At 37.1% G+C, this 20,142-nt stretch overlaps 1 protein-coding gene across 1 annotated transcript in view; it reads right to left on the bottom strand.

The window, feature by feature from the left end:
* Positions 1-268: 268 nt before the first annotated feature.
* The window catches only part of LOC131573719 (PRKC apoptosis WT1 regulator protein-like), a 66,611-nt gene continuing 46,737 nt past the window's right edge, over positions 269-20,142 (bottom strand). Inside the window, exons 3-6 of the mRNA XM_058827927.1 lie at positions 13,862-13,896; positions 7,185-7,332; positions 5,780-5,884; positions 269-1,321 (exon numbers count right to left, since the gene is read on the bottom strand). Of these exons, the coding sequence (XP_058683910.1) occupies positions 1,235-1,321; positions 5,780-5,884; positions 7,185-7,332; positions 13,862-13,896 (375 nt within the window). The 3' untranslated portion in view covers positions 269-1,234. The remainder of the gene's footprint in view (positions 1,322-5,779; positions 5,885-7,184; positions 7,333-13,861; positions 13,897-20,142) is intronic.

Genomic DNA, 20,142 nt, shown 5'->3' with positions numbered 1-20,142 from the left:
TAATTTCTAATCTTTCCTCAAAGGACATGTACATTTAATCTGACCAAGAATGAAAAATGTGCTGTATTAAGTTGAAATAAAGTACAAATAATTTTCAGTCTAAATGTTAACTGAGGTCTGTGGTTAAAGTATAAGGAAAATTTTGTCAGCTATCATGTTATAGAATAATCCACACAGAGTCATATTTTAACATCTAACCAGGCACTTTTTAAACTTGTTAGCTTAAAATCAAGGACAAAAATGGGATTTGTATACCATTTGATTTTTCAAAAAGGCACAAATCACTAGTATTCCCCCCTACTTCGTCATGTATAAAAAAATTCTCACTCAGCTTAAAAAAAAAAATCCAAGAACTTGTAGAGGTTATGATCACTACAAATTGTAAGATGACAAGAAGTGTCTGCTAAAATGAAAGATCCAGGCTTTGTTTGAATTCTCAACACAGCAAACTAACTGTCTGATTGCAAACTTGCTTTTCATTGCTAAAGCAAAAGCCATAAAATAAACTGCAGTGCACAACTTCAATGTGATTCTAACAACTTATTAATGCTGATAGCAGAGGTGATTTATTTGGCTTTGTGTTGTTTTGCACTTGTTTGTTTTGTTGGTTTTTAGTAAAACCTTCCCCTTCTGACAGAATACTGTTAAACACAGGAAAAAAAATTGCTACTCTCTACTATTGTCAATCTTTCAGACACAGTAAAAAAACTCAACATACGAGAATTCTAGAGAAAGTCATCAATCTGCAAATGTTATACATCAGTAATAAGGCATCCACTTTACAGCTGTTTGAACAAAAAAAGGAAGCATTTCCCAAAATATATATTTTGAATCTGTGTAAACAAAGCTTATATGTATTGCTTCCATTCATTTCAAAAATATACACCCACATGGACTGAAAGTGATCTTGGTGCTGTGAATTTTAGATTACTGTAATTCATGCAGCTGTAATCTGAAGATACAAAATCCAAATATTTTTGAACTTAACATTTGAAACATGTCAAAATTTTTAGCTATGTTTATGTGAAAAGAAAGCTAAAAATACACCCCAAATTTTATGCCATTTCATTGAACAAAGGAGAAAGCACTATGAAAATAAACATTCATCTGGTTTCCTAACAATAAATACAAAGACAGTTATTCTAACATACTGCAACACAGGAAATATTACTATATTGACCTTAATGTTCAATCAGTAGTTTTTAAAATCTTTCCTTATTGACGCCTGAATCTTCTACCTTGTCAGCTGTCCAACAACTTTTAAGAGTGTTTTATTTTCTTGCTTCAATTGTTCATTTTCATCTTCTATATCATCTAGATCCTGCACAAGAAAAAAGAAAAGTAAACACTTTTCAGGATGGAAATACAAATTCTCGATTAGTAGCAGCAGGAATTTACCATCTTAGCTTTGAAACGAGGAAGTTGGGATAGGGAAGAATTAGTGCCACAGTAGGTACCCTCAGGACTGTTAAACCAGCCTGTTTCCAAGTGTTACTGTAATTACAAAACATTAATATTATATTCCCAAGCACCCTAAACAGAAACATGGTCAAATCAAAGCTAAAGCAGGAATTAATGCATAAAGAAACCAAAAGAGAATGGGGGTGATTATTTTTCTGGCATACGCAGAAAGTGCATTAGTCAGCTACTGTTCCTGCTTCCCCTACTGCTTGTCTTCAACTACAGCTCTCATATACACAGATCATTGCTTATTACTGCAAGAAGACCTGTTTTGTGTATTAAGTATCAACATTTTGAGAAAAAGATATGTCAGTCCACTTTTTTTCTGTTTTCTGTGGAAAAAAAATAAAAATGGACCTCATACCTTCTGTCTGAAGTGCTACCAGAAGAACAGACAGCGCACACACAGTAGTAATGGGTGTAAAGTAAAATAGATTGCTTTCACCCCAAATATTTGTGTCTTTTCCTCTAATTACCATTTTTGCCCAGTTCCCATTTCAATTCTTCACTCCTAATAAGTTTTTTCAAGCCCTTAAAGTGAAAACCAGCAATAATGACTGCTTAATACAAACATTAATTCAATAAAAATAATTTTTCTGTACAAAAAATCATATGCAAGAAACAGAATGTCAACTAGAAAATAATGAAGAAACAGGAAAGTAATGTCAAGTACTAGATTTTAAGGAGAAAAAGGAAAGGTGGACAAAGGAAAAGAACCAGAATTTTCACTGGAGATCCTATGTGGTTTTTTTATTGCGGTCTGCCAAACTGTCCTCTTGCCTTAAGTAGTAAAGAGATTTTTCTCTCTCTTGGCCCTTTAAGTTGTTATGCAGTGTTTGACATACAGAGCCCAGCTTCTTATCTCTTTCTCAATGAGGTCATTCCAGAAGTGCACAATAGAGACCATCTGTAAAACTGGTAAAATGATTTTTAAAAGCCTCTTCAGTTTCAGCCAAGCTGAAATCCATACCTCAATACCTTTGCAATCCCTTTATTGTTTTCTAGAGTGGAATCAAGAAATCACTAGCAGAAATTCCTCTCTGCCTCACAGAAGTAAAGTTGCGTCACAGTATGAATCAAGCATTTGACCACTCCAACCTAATGGATACAAGTGACTTAAACATCTAAACAGGGAAAGTTTTGGTGGGTGGATAGTACAAATACAATCTACTGTAAACAAATACACTTTACATTCTCTTTTGTGCAATTCAGATCAATAATCAGATGGAAGGGACAACACATTTTCAATAAAATTATTTCTTTTTAGTTTGGTATACATAAAACTTGTATTATAATGCTCAAACGTGTTGATCTAGCCAGCAGATACCTCAATTAAAACTTACCTAAAAACCTCCTGTTTAAAGTTCTAGTATAATTGACTAAAAATAAAATATTAAAAGTTCGTGAAATGTTTATGCTGCAAAAATGAACATTCAAAAAATTAATACACATAAAAGTTTCTTAAATATAAGCCAGGAAAAATAACTGCTGCAGTTTAATTATCTACAGATGGAGGGGATTCTGCCACTCTAAAATTTAAAGTTTCTTATTCAAAACTACAACACAAAATTATGCTAATTAGCAAAAAAAGATGCAATAGCAGGAAAGCTTGAAGTTCACATACCAAAAGGACTGCTAACTACACAATTGACACTGATTGGACTGTAAATCCTCACTGACAGACTCTCCAAACACACTTAACTACAATGACATCTTAGTGAGGTCACAGACGACTAAGTGTAAACTAAGTGACAGTTGAACTTTGCCTACAAAGTATTTAAATATTTTGAGATGCCTTTCCTTTCAGACATTTAAGGTTTTTATGAAGCAATTGCCTTTTCTTACAAAGAACACGGCAGACATACTTTTAATGTCTAATATACTGGAATGAGAGAATGTCATTTGTAGGAGAAAGCCTTTTCTCTTCCTCAATATAAATGCAGCTCATATTTGTTATGTATCCCTGTGATGTACTGAATGGTCTCAGTAAAATGATATTGTCACATTAAATAAATATACCCACTTAAAATGAGAAAAATTCTACCAAGTTTTCATGATTCTTGGAAAAAGTTTTTCAAATGCAACAAAAGGTCTCTGACGATCAGGGATGCATCTGTGGTTATGAACTGACTAAAACTTCTAGAAAGAGCATTTCACTAAATATGGACTGAGCAGTCAGAAAGATACACGATAAAATGGCTTTTTAAGAAGTTATCTAGTGTGTCTAATGTGACATACTTTCCATACCAGTGCATCTTAACATCCAAAAACTGTATACTCTGGTGAACAGAAAAGTTGGAGAAAAACCATGAATGTGAAAATGGTCAAATTTAGAGACCCCTATTTAGGCTGCCTACCAGCAAAATTTTTTAAGAAGACCTCTGCATAGAGTTACTCACTAAATAAAGTTCAGCCCGCAGGGCTAATCCTTTTCTCTGAACAGAAGGCTGAAGGTTGCAACTGTTCTTCCATGAAAAGGATCCAACCCTGGTGCTAGGCCTACAGAGGGACACTCCATAAAGAACAGATGGAGGTCCAAGCGCTGGCTCTCATGTTCTCAGTTATGATAATAAACCTGAAGCAAATACAACTGCCATATTAACTTCCATAACCTTCTATCATGAGAATGATGTGATATTTCTGCAGCTTTTCTTAATTTTTTTAAATCTTTTCTATTTCTAAATTCACATGGATCACCAATACAGAAGCAAACATAAATTCAAGAGTTAATAAACAGGAAAGAAAACTGTATTTGTTTTAATGGAAGCATCACTTGAGACATGAGTTTTAGAAGACAAATAATTATGCTGGTCATAAAATCAAAAGGCAGCTATTTCATTATTAAGAAAAGCCCAAGAGACACAGACATAAATAATTTACACTCTATTGAGCACACAGATAATGTTAAAGGTATGAAAAATGCTGACCTGCTGGACCAAAAAAATCCCTTCTCTTCTGTGTTTGAAAGTATCTACCTAGGGAGCACCAACAAGATGGCCTTGTAGATCTCATGGAACGGTAAAATTTTAGTCAATACATAACAAAGTTGGTTTTGAAATTACTTTGTTCAGTTTATGTTTTCTTCCATGCAATGGAAAGAAATTGCCCTCGTACTTAACACAGGCAATGCACAGACAGTGCCTGACTTTACTATGGATGTTCAAAGACAGTTTCTAGTTAAGACACTTGATGGATTTCATTTAGGACATCATACTTCAAATATAGCCAAAAAAAATAATCACTTCTGGACCATCAAACCTCTCAAAAAGTTGTGGTCCTAAACCCCAAGATTTCAGTCATTTAGGTTCTTTTGATCTGCTCTTTCCAACCTTTGAGTCAGGAAGTCAGACGTGACCAACAGTATTAAATAGCTTTGCCATTCATTATGCAGAAGGAATCAACACCTGCCCCAACTGTAATAAGACCATCAGCTTAGATGTGAAGGATTCTTTGCAGAATGAAAGAGCTGCATGAAAAGCAATGCCTCAGTTGAAATAGAAATATCTCCAAACCAGACAATACCTCATTTATCCTAGGGATTAACTTCCAACTTTCTCCATATAAAAACCAAAATATGTGTTTCAGAATAATCTTTTAACTTTCTAGGTTAGTTTGCAAACTTCTGAATGCTGTCCTCCTTTGCTACTAATGAAGCTGCAAAACGTAGGTCTGACACTCTTCATTGCCTCCCTTCACTGATCGGTTAACCAGAGCCTTATCTGCACTGGACTGGAAGAGAAGCATATATCTCTAGTACATCGGGATGTCACACCTCAGCCAGGAAGTGCAGGATGAAGTCAATAATCCAGTCTATGAAAGGATTCCTGTTTGTCCTTAAAACTGGTGCAACCTTTTTCTATCAACTTTAAAACTTCTCATCCTGTTCCATTTCCAAGCATGTCTCACTCTTCTACCCCTCTTCTCCTGCCTTCACATCCTTGCCTGGTGAGGCTACCTCATGTTTCCTGCCATCTGTCTCATTCTGCCTTTACTTGGGATCAACAATAAAGAGAATATCTGTAAAAATAATAAAGAGCTTTTACTTTTATAACCTTGCTCTATGAAGACTTAGAACAACAAAGAATTGAGGCACTCCAATAACACCAGACTTAACAAAGTTAATCATGATAAATACAAGTCACGTTAGAAAGAAAATATAACTTACTGACATACCTCTTGAAAAGCTACACAAGTACAAAAACCCCTCAATTAATTCTTTTTTGGCCTTACCCAATGGATGTGGTGCCTGAAGAATACAACAGAGAATGCAGACACTTATTTCCTCTTTATAGAGCCATGTAAGAAAGTATTTGCTTACTCTGTTTAATAAATCAATTTCTTCTTTCAGCTTTCCAATTAGTTCCTCTTTGTCCTGCGCCATCTTCATTAATCTTGCATTTTCCTGTCTTTCTTTTGCAAGTTCCTATAACCAGAATACAGAATGAAGTTGGAAATGTAAATTCTTGTTTTAAGAGACAGTTTTAAGTTAATACCATCTAAAACAAAGAAAGAACACACACACACACACACACACTTCTCTATAATTCCTTTCCTACAGCAAGTCAAACCCACATCTTCAAGTCCTTTTACATTTCAAGGAGCTAAAGAGCCACATCTAAGAATATTTTACCAACAGCAAATCTGTTTGCTGTCTGATTCAAGTGATAATGTTTTAATTTATATTTAACTTCAGCATGGACACAGAATTGGATAGGGGCCCAAAAGAGAAGTAACTGTAAAGTACCAACTCAATTGTTTTTGGTTGGATTTTCTGTTGTTGGTTTTTATAATAGCACTAAGAAGAAATGAAGACTCACTTTGAAATCTGTAGGCCTGAATGTGAGAAAGAATGAAAATGTTCATTAGGAAAGAAGGTGCTTAAATCTATTTTTTGTTACTGGCAAGTAAGGTGTTTCAAAAGAAGCTGATTTAGAAGGGAGGATTTATGGTGTACTTTACTCAAATGAAGGTTTCTCAAGTCTTAAATCAAAAATAGTAATTTCTACAAAATACATGTTATTTTCCCCCTTTAAAAAAAAAGACCCATACAAATTCTGTTTATTTAATAACTTTCACCCCTACATTCGAGAATATTTGGTAAGTTACCCACAAAAACACCACTTCAGAAGAAGACAGAGAAGTCAGTAATAGATTACACAGATGACATTATTTAGCAAAATATTTGCTTCGATGAAAAGCTCAGTTTTAACATTACATTTTCCCAAAACTGTTTCTATTCAGTGTGAAACAATGAAAATAATTTTTTAATATGCATTTTAAATGTTTATGGCTCTAAAAAGCAACTGGATACCAATTAAATTTTACAATATTTTGATATACTAAAAAAATACAAGCCAACAACTAGATCAGAAACTGGCTTGTAACCTTGTGAACAGCCAGTGAGCTCCTTCTTCCCCCAAGATATTTGCTCTGTGTTAGTGTGTCACAAGGTACATAAGAAGCACACAGAGCACTGCTGGCTGGCTAAGTGCATTATCTTTACCTTAACTATTTCTCACTTATACACTAAATGAAAACTAAACATCTGTGATTCGAAAGTTCACATTCTTCTCAGCCAGTCTGACTCTTTATTTTGTGGACTTAACTATCTGTACTTCAAGCATTTTGCATCATTTCTATGTATTTACCTGCAAATCTCCCCCCGGAGTTTCAAAAGTACTTTATTTCAGATGTATGCCATGGAAAGGTTAGTTGGTACTTACCCTTTCAAGTTCCTCAATCCTCTTTTCCAAAGTGTTACTTGGTAGAGAACTACCAGAAGAATTTGCATCTCTGCTATATCTGCTGTAAGCTGTCCTCTCTGTTCGGGAATATCTATTTGGAGCATCGTCTTCTGGTGCATTAGCTGTACTGTGAAAGGCAGAGCAAAGCAGACACCTAGTTACACATTTAGCAAAATAGAAATGAGAGTAGTCACAGAAGTGCTTTCCAAAGCAGTCAATAGGTCAGTCTAATAAACTGCAGAGAATGTATTTCACAGCTCTTGTGTGGCTGAAAACTCAATAAATTCACTGCCTCACGGATTCAAATACTTGGATAATGCAGCTTTCATCACATGGGTAATACACTGTAAACACATACTTATCCTATTTTTCAAGTTTCACGGTAAGTAACTTTATTCCAAGAACTAAAGTGCCACTAGTTTAAACCAAGCATCTTTTTAACTAGATGAAAACGCAAGGGATGAAAAAACAAGTACATGTCCAAAACATAAGAAGAATATTGATTAACTTTTCAGGAACTATGGATTTGGCCTATAAGGGAATGTAAAGTAAACTGAACTGAGAAGGTGATGTGACCCAACAAACTAATTTTATGCCATCTGCAGATATTTTACTTCAGAACTTTGATACAGAGGAGTTTTGCAGAAGTCTGTTGATAGACACTCATTCCTTAAGTGGTTCCATGGGTTTTTTTGGTTTAGATTATGTATCTATTTATTAAAATCACTGTAATGGAATCAATAGATAAGCACTGCAAGTGCACATAAGCTAGTTTTTAAAAAAGCATGCAGGGTCTCCATTACTACTGGTATGTACAAAACCAGTACTAATTTATATATATGTAAGACAAGCCAAGCATTTTCAGTCACAAAACTAACAGTGTCCTCCTCATAGCTATTTTCTTCCTAATAATGTTATTTACCTTCAATGAAGATTCTAATGAATAACTAAGAACAACAGAACAGAGTGCCCTGGGAGCAGGCAAAGAGACTTTTCCTCTACAATCCACCAAAGTTATACTTCTCAGACTTAAAATACACAGACAAACTGCCAAGACAAAAACAAACGGTGGAGATACTCAGAAACCACCTGGAGATGCTTCTCAATCAGCTCTAGCTGGGCCTGCTTGAGCAGGGGTCTGGACAAGATTCCTCCCACAGGTCCCTTCCAACATCAATTAGCCTGTGATTCTGCAAAATCACACAGCTGAAGTATGTATGCACTGGTGCTCTAGACCACTTAGGAAAAGAATGAAAAGCACTACGAGCATCCCTACATTTCCTTTAAAACAGAGACGAGTGTGTGATTAATGTGTTCATTTAACAATTTTGCATTTCATAACTCTAGGAAACCCCTGCTTACAACGTGCAGATTTAGAGGGATACAACGCAAATCAAAAGCAGGAGTATCTGGCAAAGGGATGTCTTTTCGTGGATATAAATATGCTTTTGCTCCAGTATGTGTGAAGTTTCCAAGACACACTGACACAATTGTAAGGAATTTTGTAGCTTAATGTTATTACCATATTTAGCACTGTTTATTCCTCATCCAGAAGATTTTTTAAAAAACATTTCTAGGACCGGATACGCATGTTACAACACAACATAAGAGAAATATTTTAACTTAACTCTATAAATTCTAGATTATTGAGCTTCCCAAAAGACATGCAGTTTCACGCTGTTAATGTCTCAAGGAGAAAATCACACAAAAAAAAGTCTCAACTTTTCATCATTTAAAAATGATTACTTTTGCCAGCATACTGGAGTAATTTAGCTCAGCTCGAGTGAGTGATATTGGCAGAAGCCCCTAAACAAAGATCAGATTAGAAGAAAGAATACCTGGACAGGAAGGGTTTCATTAATAAAGAAAATGCTTTAATTTTCAGGGGTTTTTCTCCTAAAACTCACACTCAAGAATTTCCTCATCTATTCCACTGGGCAGCAGACCCTACTGAACACATTCCTTTTCATTATAGGAAAGTAAAAAGAACCTATCATGGAGGCTTTAGGAAATGGGATTTAAAAAAAACATTTAAGGAGGCATGAGTCCATAACCTAACACAAAGAATGTGACAGATTTAAAGTTCATTATTTTGGTTGTTAAAACCAATGGCTAGTACAGAGCAATGGCAAAAATGTACTATCCATGACACATCAGAAACATCTTTCACAAAGAATGGAACTTAAGTCTCTAGGTGCAACATCACTTCATGAGTGTTAAATGAGAAAGAATCGCAGAATCAGAATATGCTGAGTTGGAAAGGGCCCATCAGGATCATTGAGTCCAACTGTTGGCCCTGGAACCCCTAGAGTTACATGTGCCTGAGAGCATTGTCCAAACACTTCTTGAACTCAAGATAGGCTTGGTGCTGTGACCACTGCCCTGGGAAACCTTTGCTAGTACCCAACCACCCTCTGGCTGGAAAACTTCTTGATATCCAGCCTAAACCTCTGCTGACTCCTGCCATTCCCCCGAGTTCTGTCAAGGTATCTGTCTGTACCTGACCCTCCTCTTTCCCCCACGAGGAAGCTGTAGGCTTTCCCTCGGTCTCCCCTTCTCCAGGCTGAACAGACCAAGTGACCTCAGCCATTCCTCCTAGGGCTTCTACTCCAGTCCCTTCACCATCCTTGTTGCTCTCTTCTGGATGTTCTCTAAGAGCTTCATGTCGGTTTTATATTGTGGCACCCAGAACTGCCCCCAGCACTTGAGGTGAGGCCGCCCCACTGCAGAACAGAGCAGGACAATCCCCTCCCTTTCTTGGCTGGCCATGCTGTGCCTGATGCCCCCCAAGAACCCTTTCCACAATCAGTTTGATTGAGCAAAATCAGTTTGACTACTCCTACAGAAAGACAGAAATTTTGGTTTGGAATGAAGTTCCTAGTTATTTTTTTAACAATTAAATCAGTTATTCAGAAATGGACAGGTTTAATAGCATTATTACAGCAAAGTGAAATATCTCTTGCTCTTTCCAATGCTTCTTTGATTCTCACAATGTCTTTCTAAGGCACTCTCCAAATTGCCATTTCACCCATTGAAAATCACCCTTGTCAAAACTATATTTCAACTACAGCAGGCTTATTTTGATGCCAGAATCTTACACCTAATTTGGAAACTCCCAGTTATTTATGTCACTGCAATCCAGTCAGTTGCTAACAGCTTCTCTAGAAGCAAAGGACAATTATTTCTAAATAGGGCACCTCAGATTTCTGTTACTTCAGACTGCTTAAGCCAAATTTGTGGCTTTCAGAGTTGAGCCAAGGAAAGGCAGTTTCATCTTCTCTACAGCTGCACTTCTCTAGGCTCCTCCACTTTTCTGGCCTTCGACTTGAACTTACTGAACTACTTGCACTTCCTGCCTCTGGCCTTACATCTTAAGTATACCTGCACATTTAAAGCACATGAAGCTCACAGTTAGGACACATGACTGACCACAGCTCCCAAATACTCTCCTGCATGTCCTGTGGCCTTCAGGTCAGCATGACCTTGCAGATTCTGGTCCTGCTTTTAACAGATCACACAGTACCACTCCAGACCACAACAAAACTCCCTTTCTCTCAAAAATATTTTACGCATTTAATCATGCAACTACAAAACAACCCCTCCACAAACTTCTGGGAGGTGTGAAAATTTCTGAAGTAAATTCAGAAGACAGACTACAACTATAGACTAAGATCCTCATCACAAACTTTTATTTACTTTACAGCACAAAGAGACAAGCTGTTTGTACAAGTCACTAAGCACACAGAAAGACACAGCAGCCATCAGAATTCATTTGTAAACATGTTTTCCAGTCAATGGACACTCAGTAAAACAGGTTTCCCAGAAATGTCATATAAATGTTTAGTCAAGGATTGTTGCATCCATATAAGGGAAAGTAGGCAGCGTAATTCACAGTGTAAAATCTGTGTAATTCCTTGAGTCCTGGAACACACCGAGAACACAATGATTCTGTAAGAACACACATAACTGATCTTCTCTGCTTTTAAATCTCCTTTCTCTTGTCAGGTACAGGAGGATGGGTATCTCAGTGTATAGGCAGAATAAAAGAATTCTTGAAGTTGTAAAAGACTCTCTAAGATCATAACAAAATACGAAAACAGTTAAACAAAAAGGAAAGATACTGGAAGTCCAGAATAGTATCAGTAATCCAGGACTAGAAGTCAGAAAGAATAGAAAATGGAAACAGGAAGAAGAAAAAAAAATACAAAAAACCAAGAAAACCCAATAAAACAAAATAAACCCCACAAGAAATCAGACAATAAAGAGAAGACTAGGACCCCACTGATTAAATATAAGGATGTAAGAGAAGTGGGGAAGAGAAAGGAAAGGGTGCCTAACTGTGCTAGAAAATGAAAACCAGTGAAGTGAAGAAAAATGCTGAGATGAACAAGATGTCATGTTTGATAAGGAATAACTGGGGAAGAGAGAGAAGGCAAAAGACAAAAGACAGAAGTAGTAAAGATGGAAGAAAGCAATCTGTCTATTTCTAGCAAATAATTAAATGTTTCAATGGAAAGAGAATCTATTATAGAATCCAACATTTCAGGAAAATATACTTTCCTTTTTGCTATCATATGTCTATAAAGTCTACCAATAATCTCTCTAACCAACTCTAACCAATTGACTTTCCAAGGGACTCCTGCTGCGGGACTTCAGTGAGATCTGAGTGATCTGAGTAAGAATTACTGTAGAGATGGCTGCTTTCTGTAAGATCCTAACCTACTGCACATGTTGGAAGAAGCAAACAAGCCCAGAACAATTCTGGTTCTGACTCCTTTAGCATTCAAACCAGAATGCAAAACCACTGGGAGTCATACCTTAAGCATCCTCACAGGAAAAATTAGTTCAGGGAGGTAGAAATTTTCAAATACAGCAGAAAACTAATAGATCCTATTAACTCAAATCACAGTGGGCATTGTATATTTCAAGGAGAATAAAACCCACTGAGTATTTGTGAGCACTGGGCACTGTGCTGACAGTGGTCAATAATCCTTCAACATAAAGTTTCAAGACTATGCAATGAATAAGATAAGATGGCAGCATCCATAAAATACTGAATGGAAGCTCACAGCAAGTCAGATTCCTCCTTGAACGTGACGCCAGTTCTATGACAAACTCTACATCCCACACATAACTAAAGCTGACTGAGGGAAGACTGCACGACCAAGTCTTATGTAGCATTTGCTAGCCTTGGCATTTCCTACTTTTGCAATGCTAATCAGAAGAATTAGATTATTTTCAACTAAGTTACGAATGTGGTTGTGCAAACTTTTATTTATTACCACCCCACGCACAACCAAATTTTTGCAAGTATGTGAGTACATACAGCATGCAAGCAGAGATAAGGTTTATGAAAAGCCACAAAAGTATGACACATACCACTAAGTATTTGGCAGATACAAACAGCAATAAAATTCTGCACTGGGACTGAAGAGGAAGTAAAGACTGAACTAAGATGTGCTTGATTAATGAGAAACGAATCATGAAATTACATAGTTACTAAACTTGTGGCAATAAGCCCACCCATTCTGCAATGACAAAGTGATTTTAAAAAAAAATAACCTGACAGCAATAAAAAGCATCACTCAGAGGGTTTACGAGAACCTGAGAATAGAAATATAAAAGACAACATGCTAGGAAAACTAAAGAATAACAGGATAGGCTATTACTTTTTACAGTGTGGGAGGTGAGACTCTGGAACAGGTTGCCCAGAGAAGCTATGGGTGTTCCCTCCCTCTAAGTGCTCAAGGCCACGTTGGATGGGGCACTAAGCAATCCAGTTCACTGGAAAATGTCCCTGCCCAAGGCAGGGGGGCTGGACTAGGCGATCTTCAAGGTCTCTTTCAACCCAAACCATTCTATGATTCTATAGGTGAACAATTTTGAGGGGTAGAAAATACAGCAGTGAAGACTAGATAATTGTTGATGTTCTTTGCAGATATACACAGATGAATTATCCGCCTACATACTTTACCCAAGTAAAGGATACCTAAAAGAGAATGCATTCATATACCAAATAAAATACATTCCTACACAATTGCCTTGCTTCAGCTGAAGTATTTCAGACACCATGTTACCATAACATTTCCTAATAATTCTGATAATTGTGTCACTATTAATCCCACGTGGACAAAAATTTCACACACTGGTCAGGTGCATCAAGAGCTTCTGAAGAATTTCTCTGATTAAAAAGCTGGAGTAATGACCAGGGTAATACCTGACTCAAACAACAAACAGGACATGCTATATATGAGAAATACCTGCTACAACTGAGACAGTAGTATGACAAAACCATCTTTCAGTACTACTGTGGAGAGCAATAAAATAATCTTCATTTATTAAACTTCGGAATACAGTGGTTCATAAATGAAACTATGAAAATACTGGTTCTTATGCCCTGTGTAGTCAAGTTTGACATTTGATTGGGAAACTATTCTGCCCTAGTTAGATCCAGTAAAACACTAGCTGAATTTATTTTAAAATAGTAAAATAATAGAGGGCTTTGGATAAGCTTGGTGCATCTCTCAGGTCCTTTGCCCGATATCAGGCTATGTATCTGCAGTAGCAGTATGATGGCTTCTACTACAAATAGCCATTTAATCAGCATTATTTCTGGCAGAAATATAAAAAAAATGTTGTGTACAAAGATCTCATACCTTTTATACCTGCTTGAAACCATCCTGGAGGAATCCTAAAAGAAAAAAAAAGGAAAAACCAATTAATATTTTTCTTGTATCTATACTGCCAAATTACCTTATCACTCCACAGAAAACTAAGTCTGCAGCAAGAGCAGTCCCATGCCACTGTACAACTCAGTTTTGCATTATTTTATTGTCAGGTATAGACAATACCAGGAGTATTGTCATCATATTACTGCTTCTGAACACCACCTCAGAAACCTTAAGAGTTTGTCTCTGATTACATCCTAAAACTGGATGCAGTTATTCCATCCCTCTGCATGGACAACACATGAAACAGCTCACACCCTGCCACCAGCACACCTCCACTACCACTACTTAGTATGGAAACACGTGCACTTTGATAGCTGGTCATCAACTTATCCAAGAGCAGCAGAGCAAAACTGTTTCAATTCCTCAGCACCACAGCTGTCCTTCTGGATAGGAACAAAAACTGAAGCTGTCAAGTACAAAAATTAAGACATGTTTCAACTGGTAAACAATGGCTCAGATTTGACAGACTAAGTCCATAAATATTTTTTAGGATGTTGTAAGAACATGAACCAATTATTTTCTTAGTCATAGGCAAAACACCCCTCAGCAAATAACAGGTAAAAACTCAGGAAAGAATATTTAAGGAGTTAAAGGATAATTGCCTTTACGAGAAACGAAAAAAAAGGCAAAGTATGAAATTCTGTCTACTTACAACACTTACTGCAGGCAAAGAAGTAAATGAGTTCTTAAAACAAAATGCAAGAGAAATTCCATCCACTCTGAAAATTCTACATTACACTGCCTTCACTGATCAGCACATTAGTGACTTTTTAAGTAAATAAACAAGCTAAAAAATAGGAAAAAAAGAATATTATTTTACTATAGAAAATAGATAGAAAAAAACTTGATCTGAAAGTATAATTTATGAAACATTTTCAATTTCTGTCATATGTGCTACACTTTATCCCTAAGGTAAGCAGAAAAACAAAATTCAACAAATTTATGGGAACTATTTAAAGAAACCCACAAACTTGGCAAAATTGCTAGTTTAACACAGATAACTATTTTTATCATTGATGACAGCATCTGAAAATTAGTGATTCACAGCTGTGAAACAGAACCTAAGTTTACCTCTAAAAGGGCAGAGAAACATAACTTTAAACAGTACCAATGCTATTTTTAAAGTTTACTTAAGGGATAGGTTATCTTTGAAAGGTTATGGAAGCAGGGAGAGGCTTCTGAGGACTACAATTAAGTAAATGTCATTCCTCTCTTCAAGAAGGATCATGCAAGGAAATACAGGACAGTCCTTAGCTCAGTCCCTGAGCAGGAAGGAATTGGAACAAATCCTCAAGGACAAGAAAGTGAAATCAGCATGGATATATGAAGGGGAAACTATGCCTGACCTGACAGCCTTCTATGGTGGGAGGACTTGGTGGATGAAGGCAAAGCAGATAATGTTTATCTAGCTGGTAGCAACGCTTTCAACACCTTCCCACATAACATTATTATCTGGAAATAGAGGCCAGATAAGTAGAGCACAAGATGCAGTGACTGCTGGGTCCAAAGGGTTATGAACCACAGCATTAAGTCCAAGCACTAAGTGGACATCAGCCACTTTGCAGGGCTGATACAGGGGCCAGTACTGTTTAATGACTTCATTAATGACCTGAATGATGAGAAAAAGTACAGCAAGTTTGCACACTACAAACAACTTGAATGAGAGGTTAACAATACATCAGGTGGCTGTGTTGCCATCTAGAGGGACACAGGCTAGAAAACAGGCTTACAGAGACCCCATGAAGTCCAAAAAAAAAGGAAAAAGCAAAGTCCTGCACCTGAGTCTGGGGATGAATAATCCCAAGCATGAGTACAGGCTGTGGAAAGCTGCTGTGCAGAAAAGAATCCAGGTGTTCTGGTGGACATCAAGTTGAACATAAGCCACCACTGTGCCCTTGCATCATGAAAGAAGGCCCATGGATCCTCAGGATGCACTGCCAGCAGGATGAATGACAGCATCCTGAGGAGAGCTGTAAAGACAGTGAAGGGACTAGAAAAGAGTGAGTACACAAGGACTTACTGAGGTCATTTGGCTTGTTCAGCCTGGAGAAGACTGAGGGGAGACCTCAATGCAGTTACAATTTCCTCATGAAGGGACAAGGACAGTCAGGCACTGCTCTCTTCTCTGGGGTGCCCAGTGACAGGAACGGCCTGAAGCTGCGTCAGCAGAGGCTTAATTTGGATATTAGGAAAAAGTTCTTCACATCTCAGGGTTGTTGGGCACTTGAACAGGCTCTGCACAGAAGTGCTCAGTCACAGCACCAAACCTGAGAGACTTCAAGAAGCATTTGGACAATACTCTCAGGCACATGGTGTGACTCTTGAGGTGTCCTGTTCAGGGACAGGAGCTGGACTCGTGGGTCCCTTCCAACTAAGCATATTCTCTAATTGCCCTCTGCTTCAGCCCTGGCGAGATCACAGCTGGCATGCTGGGTCCAGTTCTGGGCTTCTCAGTATGAGAACAATATCCTGGAGAGACTCCAGCAAAGCTGGACATATGATTAAAGGTCTGGAGCATCTGATACATGAGGAGAAGCTGAAAGTGCTGGAAATGTTCAGCCAGGAGAATAGGATGCTCAGGAGGTATCTTGCCAATGGATACAAATTCCTGGTGGGGTAAAGATAATGGTATCATATTTCTATCCATGGTGATACCAAAAAACCCAACTGGCTACAGGTCCTGAGCCATTTGCTATAGGTATCCTGCTTTGACTGCAAGACTTGGACTGGGGATTTCCCAAGATCCCTTCAAGCCTTAAAGATTTTTTAGCTTTAAGACAGTCAACAATGACTGATGAGGTGATTTGTCTCTGAGGTACCTGAAGAGATTCAAATTGTTTCATCTAATACATTAAGATACACGTTCCCTGTACCTGAGAACTGAAACACCACATCAGTAACATCAGACACAGCTCCTAATGATGATGGTATCAGAATCATCCCAGCTGCCCCATTAGCTATGGGCAAGTGGTTCAATTGTCCTTTTAGGCTTGGATGGAGAGTTACATTGAGTCTAAATTTTGCCTAACTGCTTCTAGATACAATAAAGTAGGAACTCTGGGCTCTAATCTTCCTCTGTTCTTATTTTTTTTAACAGCTTTTTTTTTTTTTTCAGGAAAATGCTTCCTGATGAATATAAGCCTCTGTTTGCAATAAAATGCAGAAATCATGAGAAAGAAAGAAATTGCACCTGAAATTTCAGTCTAGGGAAACTCACATACCCTTGTACAAAGAAATCTTAAGGTGCTTGTTTTGTACTCTAGACACTAAAAGGATACAATGGATGCACTGTAGACCCTCATATTTGCTAAAATATTTCTATATACTAAATGAAAATATAAGCTGTAAAGCAACCACATAGACTTGCACATTTAATTCAACAGGACACTTAGAACTTTGGTAGTACTATTCAGAAAAGCCAGGTCTTCAGAAAAAGCTGGGAAAGCAAACAAATACTCAAAGTGCACAGCAAATACTCTCAGTTGCTACAAATGACAGCTGTTAAAACAAACAAACAAAAAAAACCTTGAGTCAATTAACAAGCTCTTTGTAACAGATGTTTCTACAGTAACTATCAGTGGTTTTTATTTCTGTAGTTAAAACTAGCTATGAACAAAAAGTTAAAAATGCACCTGTGATGTGTAAAAATACTCCTCTGAACACAAATTTAATATTGCAGATTTAGTAAATTATTACTTTTATTACTTTGAAATCTCTAATGGAAATGTAAACCAATCATTCTCTGAAGTGATGATGAAAGCACTAAGAAAATGTATTATTTACCTCTGTTCTCATCTTACAGAATTTATTTTGTGTGCATCCAAAAGTCTCTGGCAACATGAATATAAGTAGTCACACTGTAAGTAACCTTATGTGCCTATAAATCAAAAATTAATCTAAAATTTCAAATTATTCAGAAGATCTTAAAATGAGGCAAGCATCTATAACTTAAGATCTTGTCTCCTTTTGGAGAACTGAAGGTTGGCAGAAAATGAAGAAAGGGAATGAAAAAAGGAGGGATATGCTTGTTCTGACAAAGAGTTAACTTAAAAGCAGATTATTATTCTTGTACATAAATACTTATTTACAAATCTGGCTTATATTCCTTAATATTTTTTAACTTTGAGTTTTAACCCACATTTAAAATATCTAATCATCACTATAAAAGTGAATGATTTGTCACGAGTAACAAAGGAATCAGTTTATTTGAATGTCTCCCTCTAAAAGAGGAATTCTTTTTATAGTCTCTGGAAATCCTGAGTAGAAAAACAGTACATAAAGAAGGAATTCATAACAATGCTAATGGTTTCTTTCATACTGGTGAAAAAATACTGCTGCCAAAGACATCTACTAACATCAGTTCTTTGTCCAAGCCTGAAATCAAACACTTCAATGCAGTATTCCAAACACAATTTTAAAATTACTTTTACTTTTTGCACATGATCTCAGGCAGCTAGCATTACCTTTCAACAGTATATACTTCACTAATAAACCACATTACTAGTGAACACTGCAAACTATTGCAGAGTGACATACATCAGCATTGCTCCAGAAAATTGGTCATGTTCCCTTTTTGTTTGGTCTACAAAAGCGACTGTGTGGATGCTATTACTGCAGGACAGGGTGTGATCTACATGAAAAACCCAAGGAAAAAGAAAACATTTCTCTCATTCCACATGAGCTCCTTCATCTGATTCACTGCACAGACTAACACACAGACATGCACCTGCTGCAGAAGAGATGTAAGGACAGAAAAAGCAGCTGAGACCATTTCAATTAATGAAACCATTTACTGCCAATTAGATCTCTGTCAAACTAGGATGCAAGGAACTTGGCTAACTCTCCTCTTTGCTCCTGGCTCATCTTGGCATTTCATCTGGCAAACAGAGAGATTACATAAACAAGCTGGACATCAGGCTTTAAATAAATAGGATTGTCTGTATTTACAAGTGTCTGACAAAGTTTTCCAGATGTTAAACCAACCCTACTATTACAAATTTGCGAGTTAAAATGCACTAACAAACATTGTTTTTAAATAAGTACAGACTCTGGAGTTAGCTGGACTAGGTTCACTGGAATCCCTTGAAACACTGCTTAAAAGTTTTGCAAACAGTTAAAGCAAATCCCCTGGATCAAATCAGGCTGTTAGGGCTCACTGGTATATATATACTCACATGAAGAATATGCACACAGTTTTGAAATATAACTATACACTAGTGCAGATTATTACTACATAATGATATTCATGCAACATGCAAGGTTAAATTTTGACTGAAATTAGGCTATCAAAACAATTTTCTTTTCATATGTAACGTAAATATGGGCTTCCTAAAAAATTTTTGTACATTCTTCAAGATGTGAGCAAATACAACTTCACTACATGGAAGAAAGAGGTCTACTGCTCAGGTTTCTTGCCTTTTTACATACCAAGGTAGATTCTATCTCCATCCAGCAAATCAAATTAACTCCCCTACCTTAAATCACATCTTGATTAACTACAGCCACTTCTCACATTCAGTACAACTGTGCGCTGAGATTTGTTTGGAAATGGCAATTACATATCTTCTGCAATACAGACAGGGTTTCATTCAGCTCTTAAAGTGGGATAACATCTAAATGCTCAACAACTGAAAGGCAATCTGACACTAATATAAACCAGGAATGACTGCAGATATGGAAAACAGAAAAAAAAAGACGAGAAGATTAAATACCTTCCTCCTCCCATCAAAATTTCCCAAAAGCAATTTTCCCTCAGGAGTCAAGAGATACCATTTACCCTCCATTCCTAAATCACAGAATCAATGAATATGCTGAGTTGGAAAGGACCCATCAGGATCATCAAGTCCAATTCCTGGTCCTAAATAGGATATCCTAAATAGGATACTCCAAGGTTCACACCGTATGCCTGAGATTGCTGTCCAAATGCTTTTTGAACTCTGTCAAGCTTGGTGCTGTGATCACTGCCCTGGGGAGCTTGTTCCAGTGCCCAGCCACTCATGAGGTGAAGAGTTTTTTTCCTGATATCCAACCTAAACCTCTCCTGACTCAGCTTTATGCCATTTCCTCTGGTCCTGTCACTCGTCACAAGAGTGACGAGATCCGTACCTGCCCCTTCTCCTCCCCTTGTGAGGATGAAGACCACAATGAGGTCTCCCTTCAGTCTCCTCCCGGCTGAACAGAAAAAGTGTTCCTCATATGGCTCCCAC

The sequence above is a fragment of the Poecile atricapillus genome, chromosome Z (genome assembly GCF_030490865.1).
Source record: "Poecile atricapillus isolate bPoeAtr1 chromosome Z, bPoeAtr1.hap1, whole genome shotgun sequence".
Lineage (NCBI taxonomy): Eukaryota > Metazoa > Chordata > Aves > Passeriformes > Paridae > Poecile > Poecile atricapillus.
This window is presented reverse-complemented; position numbering and strand designations above follow the sequence as displayed.